General features: G+C 53.6%; 1 protein-coding gene across 15 annotated transcripts in view; it reads right to left on the reverse strand.

The window, feature by feature from the left end:
- Nucleotides 1–3296: 3296 nt before the first annotated feature.
- Nucleotides 3297–17202, reverse strand: part of PLEKHA6 (pleckstrin homology domain containing A6) — a 139003-nt gene continuing 125097 nt past the window's right edge. For 10 of the 15 annotated variants that reach the window (XM_029068585.2, XM_029068580.2, XM_029068584.2 and 7 more), the window contains 7 exons: nucleotides 16621–16730; nucleotides 16307–16480; nucleotides 15088–15276; nucleotides 14812–14945; nucleotides 14370–14515; nucleotides 7873–7996; nucleotides 3297–7074 (listed from right to left, as the gene is read on the reverse strand). In XM_029068585.2, the coding sequence (XP_028924418.1) occupies nucleotides 7881–7996; nucleotides 14370–14515; nucleotides 14812–14945; nucleotides 15088–15276; nucleotides 16307–16480; nucleotides 16621–16730 (869 nt within the window). In that variant the 3' untranslated portion in view covers nucleotides 3297–7074; nucleotides 7873–7880. The remainder of the gene's footprint in view (nucleotides 7075–7872; nucleotides 7997–14369; nucleotides 14516–14811; nucleotides 14946–15087; nucleotides 15277–16306; nucleotides 16481–16620; nucleotides 16731–17202) is intronic. The other 5 variants (XM_029068578.2, XM_029068574.2, XM_029068590.2 and 2 more) reach the window with 2 other exon arrangements.

The following is a 17202-nucleotide window of genomic DNA, read 5'->3' on the forward strand; positions in this document are numbered from 1 at the left end:
GGTGGGGCAGGAGGGCGAACTGCCAAATTTACTCACGTCACCACTCATCTGCCTACCTGAAAATGGATGGGCTTAGGGGGCAAATATGGATATGTAGGGTCTGGAAATTTCACATGTGAAGATCAGTTTTATTGTGGAGGTGGCCACTAATGGATCAGTGAAGACTGAGCCCCTGAGGAGGAGCAGGAGGAGGAGGAGGAGGGCAGAGCTCCGATTCAGGCTAAAGGGCAACAAGTGCCTTGAGGCACCAAGACGAGGTCAGGGGCAGCCCCCAAGACTTTCAACTCCCACCCTTTGGGCAGGAATAAGACATATAGGGCTGGACTTCCTGGGCTGGGCACCCTGGGCTGGACATCCCGGCCTGGACAGCAGGGAAGGTTCAGGGGCAGCAACAGGGGTAGGGGAACGTGTGCGATCCCGGAACAGAAATAGATTCGGGGCCCAATCCCCGGCTTCAGGCAGGTGAATGCTTAAAGCGACTATGGCAGGTGACTATCACTCCCCCTCCTCCCCTCCAACCCCCTACAAACCAGGAAGTTTTTCTTTAAGTCTCACCCTCTCTCTCATGCTGCAGTTTTAAGCACAGCACTGAGTTGGGGGCCTGCCCTGCCTCTGGGTTTGGCAGGGGCGGGAGGACTCTGGAATGGAAAGTGATCTTGCGCCCGAGACGCGAGGACCCGAGGTGGGCGGGGAGGGGTAAGGTGTGGACAGAAGAAGGATCTGGAAGCGTTTCTTGGAATCTGGTCCTCCTTTCTTCCCCCTGCAGCCTCAGCCTTTGATCTTCAGGCTTTGGCCACCTCTAGTGGTGCTCGGTGGACCCTGGCCCCCAGGCTATTGCGTGGCTCAGTGGAAAGAGCCTGGGCTTCGGAGTCAGAGGTCATGGGCTCGACTCCCGGCTCTGCCACTTGTCAGCTGTGTGACTGTGGGCAAGTCACTTCACTTCTCCGTGCCTCAGTTACCTCATCTGTAAAATGGGGATTAACTGTGAGCCTCACATGGGACAACCTGATTACCCTTTATCTACCCCAGGGCTTAGAACAGTGCTCTGCACATAGTAAGCGCTTAACAAATGCCAACATTATTATTATTATTACTGACCACAGCCTTGGTCCCGCCTAGCCTGGCCCCATTCCCACCCAAGATATATCTATCCCACCTGGAGGTGATTCTGGGCTTGCCTTCCCCCAACTCCGGTCCCTTCTCCAGTCGCCTCTCCCCTTCCCCCTCCTCTTGCCTCTCTCTCAGGAGGAAGCCAAAGTTGGGTGACCCTCATAATTCTAATAGTTGTGATAGTTGCTAAGCACTTCCTCTGTGCCAAGCACTAAACTAAGCGCTGGGGTAGATACAAGACAGTCAGGTCCCACATGGGGCTCGTAATCTAAGTAGGAAGGAGAAGAGATATCAAATTCCCGTTTTACAGCTGAGGAAACCGAAGCACAAAGAAGTTAAGAGACTTGCCCAAAGTCAAGCAGCTGAGTGATGGAGCTGAGGTAAGAACTCACGTCCTCTGACTCCCAGGACTGGTTTCTTTCAACTAGGCCCAGTGTTTCTCTTCCCAACCGGGCCTCAACCACCCCGAGACTGTGGCCCGGCAAATCCAGAGATTATCCAGTAGGCCGGGAGTGCCCCAGCCTTCCGAGAACCACCTGCCCTCCCCCCCAAGGCAAGGATTGAGGTCACCGAGGAGACTGCTTTCAATTAATCGATTGATAAACACATTTATCAAGCACCTACTGTGGGCGGAACGTGAGACAGCAGAGTCCATAGACATGACCTCTGCCCCCAAGGAATTTACAGTCTAGCTGGAGAAGAAAGACGAGAAAGGGAAAATAGCTAGGTAGACGTACGCTTAAAAAGTAGGGTGACGGGATATGCAAAGAAGTTCATTCAATAGTATTTATTGAGTGCTTACTATGTGCAGAGCACTGTACTAAGCGCTTGGAATGTACAAATCGGTAACAGATAGAGACGGTCCCTGCCCTTTGACGGGCTTACAGTCTAATCGGGGGAAACAGACAAGAACAATGGCAATAAATAGAATCAAGGGGAAGAACATCTCATTAAAACAATAGCACATAAAGAAGTGCCAAGGGGGAGTGTGAGAAGAGAAGGGGGTCATTGTTGCAGGGGGAGTGTGAGAAGAGAAGGAAGGGGGTCATTGTTGCAGAACTGCCGAGGTGGAATTTTGGGGGGATCCGATCTGCCCTCTAGACCATAAGTCGTTATGGGCTGGGGACGTGTCTGCTAATTCTGTTGAATTGTGCTCTCCCAAGTGCCTAGTGCAGCACTCAGCACTCAGTAAATTCGATTGCGGGATTGCTGAGAAGAAAAATGAATTGGGGAAGGCCCCCTGGAGAAGATGCAATTTCAGGGAGGCTTCGGAGACAGGAAAAACCCTAATCTGGTGGATTTAAACAGGAGGGTGTTTTAGGCAGGAAGAAGGACAGGAGCAAGGGATTTTCATTTACCTTCTATCACACCCCCAACCCCGAAACTCCTGCTGCAAAATGTTAAAGGGCCAGGACAGACCGTGAGCCCCAGTTGGGACGGGCACCGTGTTCATTCTATCTGGTAACTACCACAAGTGCTTGGAACATAGTATGCACTTAACAAATACCATGATTATTATTATTTCCTTGTTATTTTAGACTGTGAGCCCTGAGGGCCACAGACTGTGTCTCTTTCCCAGTGCTTAGTGTACTGCTCTGCACACAGTAAGCTCTTATTAAATACTATTATTACTACAGAATAGCTGGAATTTATGCTGTGAGCCGGTCAATGGGCAGGGATTGTCTCTATCTGTTGCTGAATTGTACATCCCAAGTGCTTAGTACAGTGCTCTGCACATAGTAAGAGCTCAATAAACACTACTGAATGAATGAATTGTACTTGCAAGCTCAAGAGAATGGACATCCAGATTTTGTTTCCACTTTTACCATCTGGTAGAGAAGCAGCATATAGTGGATAAAGCATGGGTCTGGGAGTCAAAAGGACGTGGGTTCTAATCCTAGCTCTGCCACTTGTCTGCTCTGTGACCTTGGGCAAGTCACTTCACTTCTCTGTGCCTCAGTTACCTCATCTGTAAATTGGGGATTAAGACTGTGATCCCCAAGTGGGACAGGGACTGCGTCCAAAGTGACTACCTTGTACCTACCAGTGCTTAGAACAGTGTTTGGCACATAGTAAGCACTTAACAAATACCATCAATATTATCTGGTAACCCCTCCATTCCCAGGGGTCCTCCCCGACTCACCTCTCAGCCCCAGCGCCCGAAAGAATGACCCCGAGAAACACCATTTGTACAAACCATCCATTTTATTTCCTGTATTTGATTTTATACAAACCGGCCAGGTACAAATGCGGATCAGGGAGAGTGGGGACGTTTCAGTAGCTACATCTAAAACGAATGCTGCTGAAAGGAGGAAGGAAACAAGTCAGCTAGTTGATACTCTCAGGGTAACCCCACCGTGGGGAGAGACTATACCAGGGAAATGCTATGGCCTTTTGGACCGGAGAGATCTTCTCTCCTTATCTAATGTCAAATTTATCTTCTAAGGTCACTTTATACAAAATAGAGACATGGACGTTACGTGGTTTCCTCGAACGGTTTATTGTCTAACACTAGCAAAATCGCATTTACCCCCAGATGGGCATAAATATTTTTTAAAATGCTGTTGTCCTAGTTACAAGAGCTGCCAGGCAGAAGGTGTCATGTTAGAAAGGAGACCCAGTTTCTTCCCAGAGTCCCGTCCCAAGGCGGGCAACTCTGCCTCAGCCCTAGAGAGAGCGTGGGCACGATCTCTAACCTTGAAAACCTTTAAAGTGACGCTAGCGGGAATTGGTCATAGCCTCTCGGTTATCTATCGGGGAGTGGAACAGTCCCTGTGGGTCCCGTGTGGGCGTGTGTGTGTGTGTGTGTGTGTGTACGTGGGGGGGGAGGAGGAGGGTGGGGCGACACACTCCTCCCAGGATGACTTTGGGCTGTGCTGCTCTTCCCGGCGCTCTCCGTTCCAGCTCTGTCCCCGCCAGCCGACCTGCTGATAAACAGTACGTGGGCCGGGCTGGTGGGGCAGAGAACGCCCCAACGTCACGCCTTTGCCCTCGTCGGCCAGGCCCAAGTGGCTGCACCTTCTCTTTATCTCTGAGGCCGCGACAAGGGGCTCCACTCCCGCTGAGGTGACTCTGACCCCGCGTGGCAGCGGGAGCAGGAAGTAGAGCATTGTTGGCAGCCCGGGCCCGAGGGCCCGTGCAGAGAGGCGTCCGTGTTGGGATCCCAGAGTTAGAGGCCGTGGCTGGAGGGGGCGAGTCAAAATGATCATGTGAGACAGCTTGGAAATCCCAGTGAGCCCCCAGGTTGGTGGGGAGGGGGGTGCATCCCTCCGAGAGGGGTCCCTGCCGACGGCAGACTTTCTTCTACAGTCCTCGTTTCTATAGAGTGGAGGGTGAGGGGCGGCCACGATGGTCACCTGACCTGCCTCCCCTGAGACGACCCAAACTCCTTCCACTGAGGTTTTATTCTTGAAAATAAAGTTGCTTTTAATAAAAGCATAATAGATCTATTTTGAGATATGTCTCCTTCGGGGCGGGGGAGGAAGGGGAATTAACTGGCAGGGGAACTGTTTGACTTCGTCGTGGGATCCAAAAAGGCTTGGATAGAGGGAGATAAAATGAGCCCAAGAAGGATCTCTGGGAAAGAATAAGATGGCAAAACAAATATATATATATCTATATATCTATATAATATGTATCATTTTCATAAAACATATATTAAGGCATGTGGAACAACATAAAGAACCAGCTTTATGAAATAACGGAGGCCGAGTGAGAACTGGGTAGAGGGGCAGATGGTTATTTCCTGGTGGCATGGGGGTTTTTTGAAGGGAGAAGTGGGGGGGCGAAGGAGAAGTCCCTGGAAATTGGTTAACAGAAACCCAAGGGGCAGCACAGCTCTCCACAGGTCCGGCTGGGGGAGGGTGGAAAGGGGCTGCCGCAAGGGTGGGGCCCCATAGACACCCTTCGGAAGAGCGCTCTAAAGTCACCGGCTACCTTCTTCGCAACTCCGGGGCCCAGGGCGGCAGGTCCGGGAGGACAGGCTTGTTCTTTCGCCCCGGATGACGTCCGGGTGTAACCTTCTATCTCATGGGAGCAAGCATTCCAGAACTGGTTTTCTCCTTGCAGATCCTTCTCCCAAACCCTTACTCGCTGAGGGATAAGAGGGACAAGAAAGCCCCAGGCATTGAAGCCTGGGACCCACGAAGAGATCGAGTGGCTTATTCTCATCTTTAGCTCTCCCGGGCATCAGACTATCTGCTCACGTGTGGACCGCGCTTTTAACACCAGTGCCTTAATTACTGCTGGTATTCAGAATGGTGGAAGATACAGTAGTGACTGCAGTGGTTATTAAGAGCACAGAGCTGGGGGCAACTTCTAGCATAGTAACCCTCAGGCTGCTAAATATGATAAGCTACTACGTACTCCCCGGACACGGAGCCAGGAAGCAGCTGAAAGCTACGCTTCTCTTCCTCTTCCCTCCTCTGACTGATGGAAGGAGGCAGAGAATTGAGTCTACCAGTGTGCCTGGCTCTCCCCCTCTAGGGTCTCCACGTTGGTGCGGGGCTGAGGGCGGACAGCAGGGGTGGCGGAGAGGTAGGGGGGAGGCAAGGTCAGAGAGTTCCCAGGTGAGAGCCCTTGGCTCAGGTGCCTGAGACAATAAAATTCCTCTCTCACTGCATTCTGCTGGGGGAGGGTGGAACCTGGCTAAGACATCTTACCAACTAGTTGGGTAGCGATGGGGTGAAACCAGTGGAGAGAGTGTGGGCACTGGGGCAGCCCCAGTCCTTAACCTCTTAGGCCCTGGCAGGTCCCCACTGGGAGCGTCACAGCTGCTGAGAATGTCAATGCCACATTAGCCCCTAAATGGCAGGGAGAGGGGAGCTCTCTCTTCAGCTTCCCCTCAGCCCCAAGGAAAAGGCCATCTTTCTTGGGGTAGTTTCCAGAGAGAGGAGGAGGAGGGTCTCTCTGGAACTGGGAGAGGGGTCAGTCTCCAAGGGCGGTCCTTGGCCGAGGCTTGGGAGGCCTCAAGGGTTCCATTCCTGTTCTCCCCTCAACCCACACCTCCAAAGGGCTATTTAAACAATGGACATTTGAGCTGTGAAAAACCAACTGGTGCCTCTTCCTGTGCCAAACTGCTCTGAAAAACCTTCCAGCTCCTTTCTGGTCCTTCCACTTCCGCCTATGGACTTCCGGCAGCTCCCGCTGGGCCTGGAGACATCCACAGACCTCTTCCAATTCCAGACCCCTGTCCTTGCCTCTCCTTCTCCCCTCTCAACCTGTTCTCGGACAGTGCTCAGACTTATTTGTCCATGCTCACTGGTACTCCCAGCCTTCCAGGACCACATAGCTGGGCCTCAGTAGTTTGCAGGATGGTTTGCCTCTTCCCCTCTTGCCCCCCTGCCCCCTCAGGTCCCCTCTCCCTGCCTGGACCCAGCTCTATCTAGTCTCTTACGGGTCCAGTGATCTCCCCTTTCCAGGTTATCGTGGGTGAAGATGCGTTCAAGGCGTAGGAGAGCACGGAGGTGGAAAGAAGTAGCCGTGTGGATCTCCCTTGGCTTCAAGCTAGGACTCTATCAGAGTCCTAAGGCCAGGGTGGGGCCTCTCTTCTTTTGTCCAGGTCGACATCCTCCTGGCCAGAGTGGCTTCAGTTCGGGCTCCTGTTGCCCTCCACATTGCAGGAGTGGGGGACGGTGGGGACCACGACCTTGCTGGCAATTCCTGATGAGCGTGGAAGCAAATGAGGCCCCTCTTGGGGGATGGTGGGGTGCCGGTGTCCTGGTGGGGCTGGGAGGCATCACAGGGGTCCCAGTTGGAGCCGAAGGTGATTAGATCTCCACGCTCCTCCCAAAGGAGCCAATATCCAGCCTCCCTGGGCCCCTGACCTTGGTCGCCATTCCCGGCGGGGGCGAGGGGCAGATGTGGGGGAGGGAAGCCAGAGCGCTGAGGGCGACGGGAAGGCGGAGAGGATTCAGAACGTGGACCCACGGAGCTGCCCGGCGTTGGCCTCGGCCAGGGCTTGTACTGGAAGGACAGAGAAATTCAGGGAGAGAGGACCAGACAAGGGAGAGAGGGAGAGAAGAAGGGAGGGGTGCGGGACAGAAGACCAAACACTCTCGGGAGCTGCAATCTGGGGATCGGGCCACATCCCCCAGAGGGGAGCAACTGCTTCTTCAAGAAGGGACTGACTCTTTGCAATGCCCTAGGGGAGTTGGGGAGAAAAAGACCACCGGCTGCCCGGGGACCTCAACCGTCTCTGCCAGCTAGATCACCCAACCTGGGATTTACTGGCTCACCCGAACAGGGGCCCATCCCATCCTCCTTGCTTCCCTCCCTGGAAGCCCCAAAGAGGGTGTTTACATCTGCTCGCCTAGACTAAATGGCCAGTGGTTCCAGGTCAGTGTACAGGGCAGTCATCCCCGGCGGGGGAGGCCTGGCCTTCAGGGGTTGTGGATCGGGTGGGGAGTGCCGGGAAGTTCAAAGACTTTCCATTTATCCCACACAGTTGGTTGAGATCCCCCACACCACGGGTCCTACCTCCAGCCTTAGGCCTGGGGGATCCAGGCTTCCCTGGCACCCCCGGCTCGGCTGCAAACTCCACCAGGATTTTGGGGTCCAGGAAGGGGAGCCCATCCCAGCTCCATCCTCCAGCACCAACATGGAGGTGAAGCAGATGGAGGAGGCGGAGTGGAGGGCGGGGGAGCGGGGAGACAAGCAGCGTCCAGAGGTGGAGAGGGTAAGGGGAGGGAGGAGAGGGACGGGAGGGTGGCGCTGGCCGGGAGTGGGGCGGGGTCGATGAAATACAGTAGAAAATGTGCTTACGTCCAAGCTCAGACTCGCATAAAATGGCTGCCGTCGGCACCCCGGGAAGGTTCCGACGAGAGGGGGTTGGCGGGTGGAGTCGGGGAGGCAGGGGAGGTGGGCGGGCTGGGGGTAGCGCACTGAGCTGGAAACAAAAATGAAGAGGACGTGAATGTAGAAAGCATGAGGGTAGCCGCGGGTAGGGACTCCAGGCAGGAAGGAAGAGCGGACAGGTAATCAAGCAGGGAGGGGAGAGCTCAAAGCAGGGGGGCTGCTCAGCAGGCGGCAAAGCCCTCCTCCTCCTGGCCCCTGGTCCGCCCACCCAGCCAGTCCGTTGGAAGCTCTGACTGAAGCCACTGGGATGGTCTGGAACTCATCCCCCAGGGCAAGAGGCAGACAGGAGGATGGCACAACGTGGGCTAGTGGAAAGAGCCTAGCTTTAGGGGGACGAGGACTTGGGTTCTCTTCCCAGCTCTGCCGTGGGACCTTGGGCAAATCGCTTTACTTCTCTGGGCTTCAGTTTCCTCTTCTGTAAAATACCTGTTCTCCTTCCCCCTTAAACTGTGAGCCTCATGTAAGACGACAACTGTGTCCAACCTAATTATGCAGTACCTACCCTCGTGCTTAGTATGGTGTTAGGTGCATAGTAAGCGCTTAACAGACACCTGACTTCTTATTATAATGATTATTATGAGCAAGGAATTCAGGGCATAAATACCATGACTTATTACTATGATCATTATTATTATGAGCAGGGGATTCAGGGCATTTTCCTGCTCCTCATCTTCGCCGTTCCCCCGGAGGCAGGAGCCCAGCTTGGCTCCTTGGTCTCCTTCCCACCTCACGGAGACCGATGAGCGGAGCCAAGGCCACAGGCCTTCTGCCCTTCCAAAATTCTGGCCTGCGGTAAACAAGGAGGTTGGCATAGGGGGCTCAGATGCCGCTTCCAGGAGGAGGAATTTTGTGAATGAACGAGGCCAGCAAGCAGCGAGAGGCTTACAGACAGGGTACTGAAGCATGACAAAACACACGTATACACACACACACATACTCACATAGCACAAACACTAGGGACACCAACCCAGGGACACCCGCAACACAAATAAACTGCATACAAAACACACACGTGTGTGAAGACACATTCAAAACCATATATCATTTAAGAAAGGATCCCGAGAAAGTTTCCTCAGGACATTTTCTTACCTATGATATATGCTCCCAACAATACTCTTACTCTTTCTCTTTTGCTTTCTTTTTCTCTCTCTCTCTCTGTCTGGCTTCCTGCAATTTTCAAGGACTAGATCTTGGAGGTAGGAGGCTGTGTTTGGGTTCTGGCCAGCTCTGAGTCATTTCTCAAATACCTGGGGTTTTGGCAAAACCGAACGGCTGCTCGCTCCCTGCTCTTGGTGCCTGGAACCCCAGCCTGTTTGGGATCTGTTTTCCCGGAACTCTTGGCTGGGTGAATGGGTCGGAGACAACTGAGAGCTGGGATGTAGGGGTCAGTTTGAGGGGTAAAGGATTTTTTTCTCCTTTGAAACAGGAAGTCATTTCTTGCCTGGAGCGTGTGGAATTTGACCTTTGGAAGTTCAAGTTCAGTTTGAAATGGAGAAGTTGGCAAGTCCAAGAAAAGCCACGGTGGAGTCAAACCAGTTCCCTCGTCTCCTTCACGGAGGTGACCAGTTGAGCTCTTCCCCAGGATGGGATCCCCGAAGCCAATTTATCCTTCCCCCGCCATCCATCACACTGCACCCTATCCAGCCCAGACCACCTGGGTCCTCTGCTCTTCTGCTGGATCTCCGGAGGGAGAGAGTACACACCCTATCTTAGTCACTAGAACTGCTCAGCCTGGGTCTTGGTCCGGGCCAATGGGAGCTCAGGCCAAGGAGTGACAAGGTAGGTGGGCTGTGACCTCTGAACCCCATCTCTTTCCTGCCCAGCCTGCTAATAGCTGCTGTAACGTGACCTTGATTCTATTGTTTACACATTATTTAATCTCTACTTTGTCCTCATACACCCCTACCCCCATTTTACAGACAGAGAAACTGAGGCAAACAGGGGCTAAGTGACTTGACCAGCCTAGTGGCAGAGCCAGGACTAGACCCGGTCCTGCAATGTCCGTAGCCATGCTCTTTCTACTACATCATGAGCGCAGCCTAGTGGATGGAACATTGGCCTGGGCGTCAGAAGGACCTGAGTTCTAATCCCGGTTGTCTGTTGCGTGACCTTGAGCAAGTCACTTCACTTCTCTGCACCTCCGTTGGCTCAGTGGAAAGAGCCTGGGCTTCGGAGTCAGAGGTTATAGGTTCGACTCCCGGCTCTGCCACTTGTCAGCTGTGTGACTGTGGGCAAGTCACTTCACTTCTCTGTGCCTCGGTTAAATCATCTGTAAAATGGGGATTAACTGTGAGTCTCACATGGGACAACCTGATTACCCTGTATCTCCCCCAGAGCTTAGAACAGTGTTCTGCACATAGTAAGTACTTAACAAATACCAACATTATTATTTATTATTATTATCTGTAAAACAAGGATTATGACTGTGAGCCCCATATGGGTCAGGGACTGACTGTGTCCAACCCAATTTCCTCGTATCTAACCCAGCGCTTAGTACGGTGCCTGGCACATATAAAGGGCTTAACAAATACCACAATTATTATTATTCCCCTCCCTCCCCCAGCCTCCACAAGGCACGTTTGGGCCCAACTGAAAAACAATTGCCAGGCTGGCTACCAGCCCCTCACTGGCTGGATCTGGCTCAGCCTCAGCTGGGCTTTGCCAACCCAGGAACCCCAGTTCTTAATCGCGCCAGGCTCTCCTAGGAACTAGAGCCCTGCCTGACCCAGTCCCCGGCCCAAGGCAACCCAGCTGGTTCCAGCAGAGCCCAGGGCTGAGGTCCATCACACCGCTGTGGAGCTAATTGAGATGGGGAGTCTGAGCTTTCCGGTCCTTCAGATGTCTACACTGGCTCCTCCCTCTCCCTTGGCTAGGACCACACTCTTGATCCTACCGCCCTCTTCTGCCATCACCGTATCTCACAGACCTCACTCACTAGCCACCGTTGCCCTGCCTTAGGTCACCTGCTACGTACCCTACATGGGTGCAAACTCCCTAAGGTTAGATTGGATTATGGGTGTGGTCTGAATTGAAGGGGTTGAGTTTTCAAGCCGAGTCCTCCGGACGGTTCTTGCAGATGGGAGCTGATTCGTTTGGAGCACGTGCTAATCATGTGATGCAATCTGCCAACCTATTGCAATTATACTGAGTCCCCAGGCTACCGAACTCAGTCGATACCAAGTCCCCGAGGTGCTAAGCCCTATTCTAGTCGCTTAGAGTGCTCCACTGAGAGCATGGACAAAGCCCCTGCCCTCAGAGACCTCACTGTCTTAAGCAGGAGGCGGGACACACAAACACAATGCCAAATTATTCCGTCCCCTCCACCCACCCTCGCTTTATCTGGGTCAACCCCTCAGACTGGTTTCAGCCTCCCTGTTCCACTCCACTAAACCTCATCCCTCCTGTCCTTTGACACAAAGCCCCTCACCTCCTCAAAGCAGTCGTCCTGCTCTGAGCGGCCGCTAACTTTCCTCCCTCCATACTATTCACCCTACCACAAACCCTCATCCTCCTCTAGCTCCATAACGCTCTGCCTTGTGTAGCTGCACTGGCCTCCTCGCATATAATAATAATAATGATAACTGTGGTACTTGTTGAATACTTACTATGTGTCAAGCACCATAATAAGGGCTGGGGTAGATACAAGGTAATCAGTTTGGATACAGTCCCTGCCGCACAAGAAGCTCACAGTCTTAATTCCCATTTTACAGATGAGGTAACTGAGGCACAGAGAAGTTAAGTGACTTGTCCAAGGGTCACGCAGTAGACAAGCGACGGAGCCGGGATTAGAACTCAGGTCCTTCTCACTTCCAGGCCCATGCTCTATCCACTAGGCCATGCTGTGTGTGCATAAGTGCTGGTGGATGTGGACTTTTTCCTCTGTAAATATCTACCAGTATTTGGGACTGTAAGACCCTTGAGATGAGGGGCTGTGGAAGGGCAGAAGGAAGACTGTCTTTGGACAAAGTCACGGTCTCGGTATTTGTATGTGGTTCTGCATCTAGTGCTCCCTTGGAGGTACATTCATTCATTTATTCATTCATTCAGTCATATTTATTGAGCGCTTACTGTGTGCAGAGCACTGAACTGAGCACTCGGGAGAATACAATGAGGTCCCCCTTTCCACACCCCCCCCTCAGAGATAAGCTACCCACTAGCTGGGCAGAGGATGCCATGCGTGGGACATAAACTGCCGGGAGGATTTTGGCATATCTCACTGGCAGTGCCTTTGGGCACAGGACAGAGGTCTAGGAGAAGCTGCAAGGCCTAGGAGCCAGAACGTGGGCCTGGGAGCCAGAAGGATCTGGATTCTAATCCCCGTTCTATCTGCTGTGTGACCTTGGGCAAGCCACTTAACTTCTCTGTGCCTTAGTTACCTCATCTGTAAAATGGGGATTAAGACCGAACCCCACTTAGGACATGGACTGTGTACAACTTGATTACCTTGTATCTAGCCCAGCACTTAGAACAGCGCCTGGCACATAGTAAACGCTTAACCAATACCATAAAGAAAAAGGTCTCGAAATGCTCTTTGGGTCTTATTTTGGTTTTAGTTCCTGGTGGTCGCTCTCCTTCTGCTATGGCGGGGGTGGTGGTGGGAAGTAGATGGGCTGGAGCCCCGAAATATAAATGGGTCCAGCAAACCAATCTCACTCCAATTTCCCCATTTTGGATCCATTTTGCTGCTGTGAATTTGAAAAGGCTTCCCTGAAGCCCCAGCTATCAATTTCAAAGACCAACGTGGAAGCTGAGAAGGGTGTCTGGAAACAATAATGTTCAAAATACCAATCATGAAGGGGATCAGGGGAGGGGAAAGGAAGACCACAGCCCTGCTTGTTATCCTTGCTATACTCTTAGCCCAAATCACGCCCATCTCCTCTTCACCTGTGTGGAATCTTCCGCTATCCTTATCCTTCCAGGGCCACATTCCTCCCTAGGCCAGCTTACAAAGAACAAAGAAGTAAAAAAGGGATGTCACCTGGCAGTCGACAGAAGTGAGCTCAGTGAGGGTGTGAAGAAAAAGGCAACTTCCTCTTACTGTGATCTGGCGAGTCTGCGCTAGGTGGGATGGTTCCAGGTGCGGGACTCCAGTCACCACCTGTGCCAGCCGGATCGCCACGGCACCTCACTGATGTAGAGGTCACCGTAGCTGCAGTTGTACCTGTGCCACGAGGAGCCTGAAATTCTTCTTCTTCCTGCTACGGTGCCCTTCAGATCTTTGTTTTTGCCTTTATGCCTGAAATTCTTCCTGCTACGGTGCCCTACAGATCTTTGTTTTCACCTTTATGGCTTTATGCCTGGGGTGGGGGGGGGGCGAGGGAGAAATGGGGATGCCAGTGACCACGGAGGCAACTAGGTCACTAGGGCAAGGGGCCTGGGAGTCTGTGGTCCCTTTCCTGCTGGCCTTTGTCCCTGTCTTCTCTCCCATCTTTGTCCCCACATCTCTTAGTTCTCTCTCTGTCTCTCCCATCCTCTGACTTTAACCCAGTTCTGTCCCTTGTCCCACCTGCGTCCTATCTCACTTGGAGCTGCCCAATATTCAAACCTCCTTCTTGAGGATCATTGTGAGGCCTTCTGACAACATTGATTTTTCAATGCCTTGGCCTGAACATCCCTATGAAGCCTGGTCCCCCCTCCACAAAATCTTGGGAAGGCTGTGGCACCTCACTGATGTAGTGGTCACCGTAGCTGCAGTTGTACCTGTGCCACGAGGAGCCTGAAATTCTTCTTCTTCCTGCTACGGTGCCCTATAGATCTTTGTTTTTGCCTTTATTCTTTTTGGTGGGTTTTTTTTTTTGTTTCATCTCTTCTTACGTTTCTGTCGTCAGGTCCTTCTCTACTTTTTGCTTTTTAGACTGTGAGTGCACCGAGGGGCAGGGATCATGTCTAATTTCCACCTGAGTATTCTCTCCCAGCACTTAGTACTGTGCTCTAAACACAGTAAGAGTTTAATAAATACCCTTCCTAACTACTACACTGGTCCAAAATAGCTCCCTTGCCCCTGGGACTCTGGTGCACCCCTAGGGCTCAGCAAGTACTTTCTGGTTTGTGTGGCTTAGTGGATGGAGCATGGGCCTGGGAGTCAGAAGGATCTGGGTTCTACTCCTGACTCCGCCACATGTTTGCTGTGTGGCATTGGGCAAGTAATTTAACTTCTCTGGGCCTCAGTTACCTCATCTGTAAAATGGAATTAAGACTGTGAGCCCCATGTGGGACAGGGACTGTGTCCAACCTGATTGACTTGTATCTACCCCGGTGCTTAGAACAGTGCTTGGCCTACTATCCAGGGGCAAGAAAGGGAAGGAATTTGCCTTTCTTCTCCCGGTGGCTGTTCGGGGGAGGTCTCTGTGAGGCTCCGCCCCCTCCCAGCCCACCCAAGCCAAGACCACCGGGGACCCTCTTACCCGACAGCATGCGGCCCCGTCGGGAGGCCTCCGTGGCCAGCGTGCAGGAGATCTCGATCCTCTTCTCCTGTTCTTGCAGCTGGCTCTCTGAGTCCTGGGGCACGTCCACCGACTCCCCCTCGCTGGCCGGGACCACATTCTGCATGCTGGGGGAGAGAAGGAGGAGGCCCGGGAGGCAGACAGACAGATATTGCCAGAGACAGAGATAATTGGACAAACCGAGGCAGAGAATGGCAGCACAAAGAGTCAGAGACAGAAGGAGCCCCAGCTGCAGAGTTCTCAATAGCTACTGAGAGGTGACAACACCTGGAACCGGGGCTTTGGGAAGATTCGGGAGGGGGAAATGGGATGGGTAGTTTGGAAAGTCTCAGGGCCAGAGGCTCGGCCTTAGGGAGACCCCACAGTGGATGGAAGGTGGGAGGGAAGGGGGAAGAGGAGTCACCTGGACTTGGCGATCAGGGTCTTGATCCTTTCCACCTTCTTCTGCTTCTCTTTCTCCTCCTCTGGGCTCAGTGGGGTGTCCGGTTCCAGTTCAATGTAGCGCTCGGGGATGAGCACTTTATCTGGAGTGGAGAGCTGGGGGTGGTGGGGAAGGAAGCAGAGAAGTAAGGGGACTCCCCGCACTGAACCCCGTTGCAGCCTTTCCCTGCCCCTGCCCTTCTCCCTCCCCCTCCGGCAGGGCGGAGAGCTCGGCCCACAGTCCTCAGTCACCCCTCACCTCCTTGTTGATGTCGACGTCATAGTGTTGCGGCTCCAGCTCCATCTTGCGCAGACGAGCGATCTCTTCACGGGGCGTCTCGTAGGTCCTCCCGCCAGGTTCCTCGGAGCGCAGGGCCGCCTCCAGGTTGGAGATGTCTACTTCGTGTATGCTACGGTGCCGGCGAACCTGGGGCCCAGCACAGCCTCGCTGTTCAGAGCCAGGCCGGGCAATCACCAACCCAAGCCCAAGCAGGGCTCCTCCTCCCTCCCCAGTACCGTGAATACACTGAGCACTTTGGGTTTTCCCCGAGGTGCTTCAAATCATTTCCCTCCTCACTCATCCCTGGAAGGCAGGGAGAGGCTGGTATTCCGATATCAATGTACAGCTGAGGAAACTGAAGCCCAGAGAGGTCTCTCCAGAGGGAAGTGGAAGAAGCAGGATCAGAACCAGGTATCCTGATTCCCAATCCTTATGCTTTCCACCAGGCCATCCTGCTATCTCCCCAGCCCCTGGAAGATCTCTCCTCCCTTCCCGGCCACCTCGGTAAGTTTTCGCCTTTCTCCAATGTTGTAAGCTCTTCCAGTAGAATGGAAGCTGCCAGGGGGCAGGGATCCCCTCTACCGACTGTATCATACACCACCGAGCCCTTAGTACAGTGCTCTGCATGTAGTAGGCAATAAATATGATTGATTGATTGATCCTGGCCTGGGCTCTTTCTGCTGCTTGACACCCACTGGACCCCCAGGCCACTGGACACACTCACAGGGAGCATCCTTGACCATCTAGTTTCGCCCAGGGACAGAGGCTAGTGGCCAATGGGGATGAGCTTGGGGCGGGGGAGAATGACCATTCTGTAGGCGGGTCAGACAGCGGGGTTGGGAGAATTACCACTTTGTAGGTGGGTCAGACAGGAAGGTTGCAGGGGCAGGGCTCGGGGAAAATTACCACTTTGTAGGGGGGCTGGACAGAGGGTCAGGCGAGAATTACCACTCTGTAGGCGGGTCGGACGGCGGGGGGGGGGTCGCTGGGAAGAAATCACCACTTTTTAGTGGGGGCCGGGCAGCAAGGTGAGGGGAGAATTACCACTCTGTAGGCAGGTCAGACAGGAAGGTTGCTGGGGATAGTGGTGGAAGGAAACTACCACTTTGTAGGTGGGCTGGACAGCAAGCTCAGGGGAGAACTACCACTTTGTAGGTGGCTTGGACAGTGGGGTTGCTGGTGGGAGGGAGGGGATTACCACTTTGTAGGCAGGCCGGGCGGCAGGGTCGGGCGGAGGCCCGGCGGGAAGCTGCAGGCTGCGTCGCTTGTCCTTCATGGAGCCGCTCTGGTGCCGCCTCATGCGGGCAATCTGCTCCTCCAGACTCATCTTGACTTTGACCTCACTGGGGAACACCGCGCTCTTGGGCCGTTCCTGGAGGGGATCGAGGTCACATGCTGACCGCCCGCCGTCTGTCTCCCACGCCCGGGAACCGCCCCACCCCTTCCCAGGGCGGTCGGGTCCGTCCGTTCTTTCCTCCGACCCGGCGGTCGCCGGGCAGGCCCGATGCTTACCCGGGAGAAGAGCCCGTTGACCAAGCCGCCGGCGCCCCGCCTCACCACGGCCGACGGGAGCGCCGTTCCCTCATCCGTGGGGGACTTGGTCCGGGGGGGCACGATGCCAACTGCAAGGGAACGTGGAGTTGTTAGCACTGTGGTTGACGCTCTAGTCGACACAAGATAATCAAGTTGGACGGAGACCCTGTCCCATGTGGGGCTCCCAGGCAAAGGGAGAGGAAGAACAGGCATTGAATCCCTATTTTACAAATGAGATAACTGAGGCTCAGAAAAGTGAAGTGACTTATCCAAGGTTATAAAAACAGGCAAGTGGCAGATCTGGGACTTTTGCCCGCTGGTCCCGTGCTCTTTCCATGAGACCATATTGCTACTTTTGGTTGAAGTGGAGGAGAGGAAGCCCAAGGGCAATTGTCCTGGGTCCTCCCATCCTCTCTCTGTGCTTAAGTCTTGGGCTCCTTCAGTGCAATCTCCCTCAGTGCACAGTGGGGGATACTGAGGCCCAGTCACCCAGGCCACGCAGCACAGCAGGGGAACAAGAACCAGAAGCCCTGACTTCCAACGACCCCCCCGGAAGGGGTG

Source organism: Ornithorhynchus anatinus, chromosome 7 (genome assembly GCF_004115215.2).
Source record: "Ornithorhynchus anatinus isolate Pmale09 chromosome 7, mOrnAna1.pri.v4, whole genome shotgun sequence".
Lineage (NCBI taxonomy): Eukaryota > Metazoa > Chordata > Mammalia > Monotremata > Ornithorhynchidae > Ornithorhynchus > Ornithorhynchus anatinus.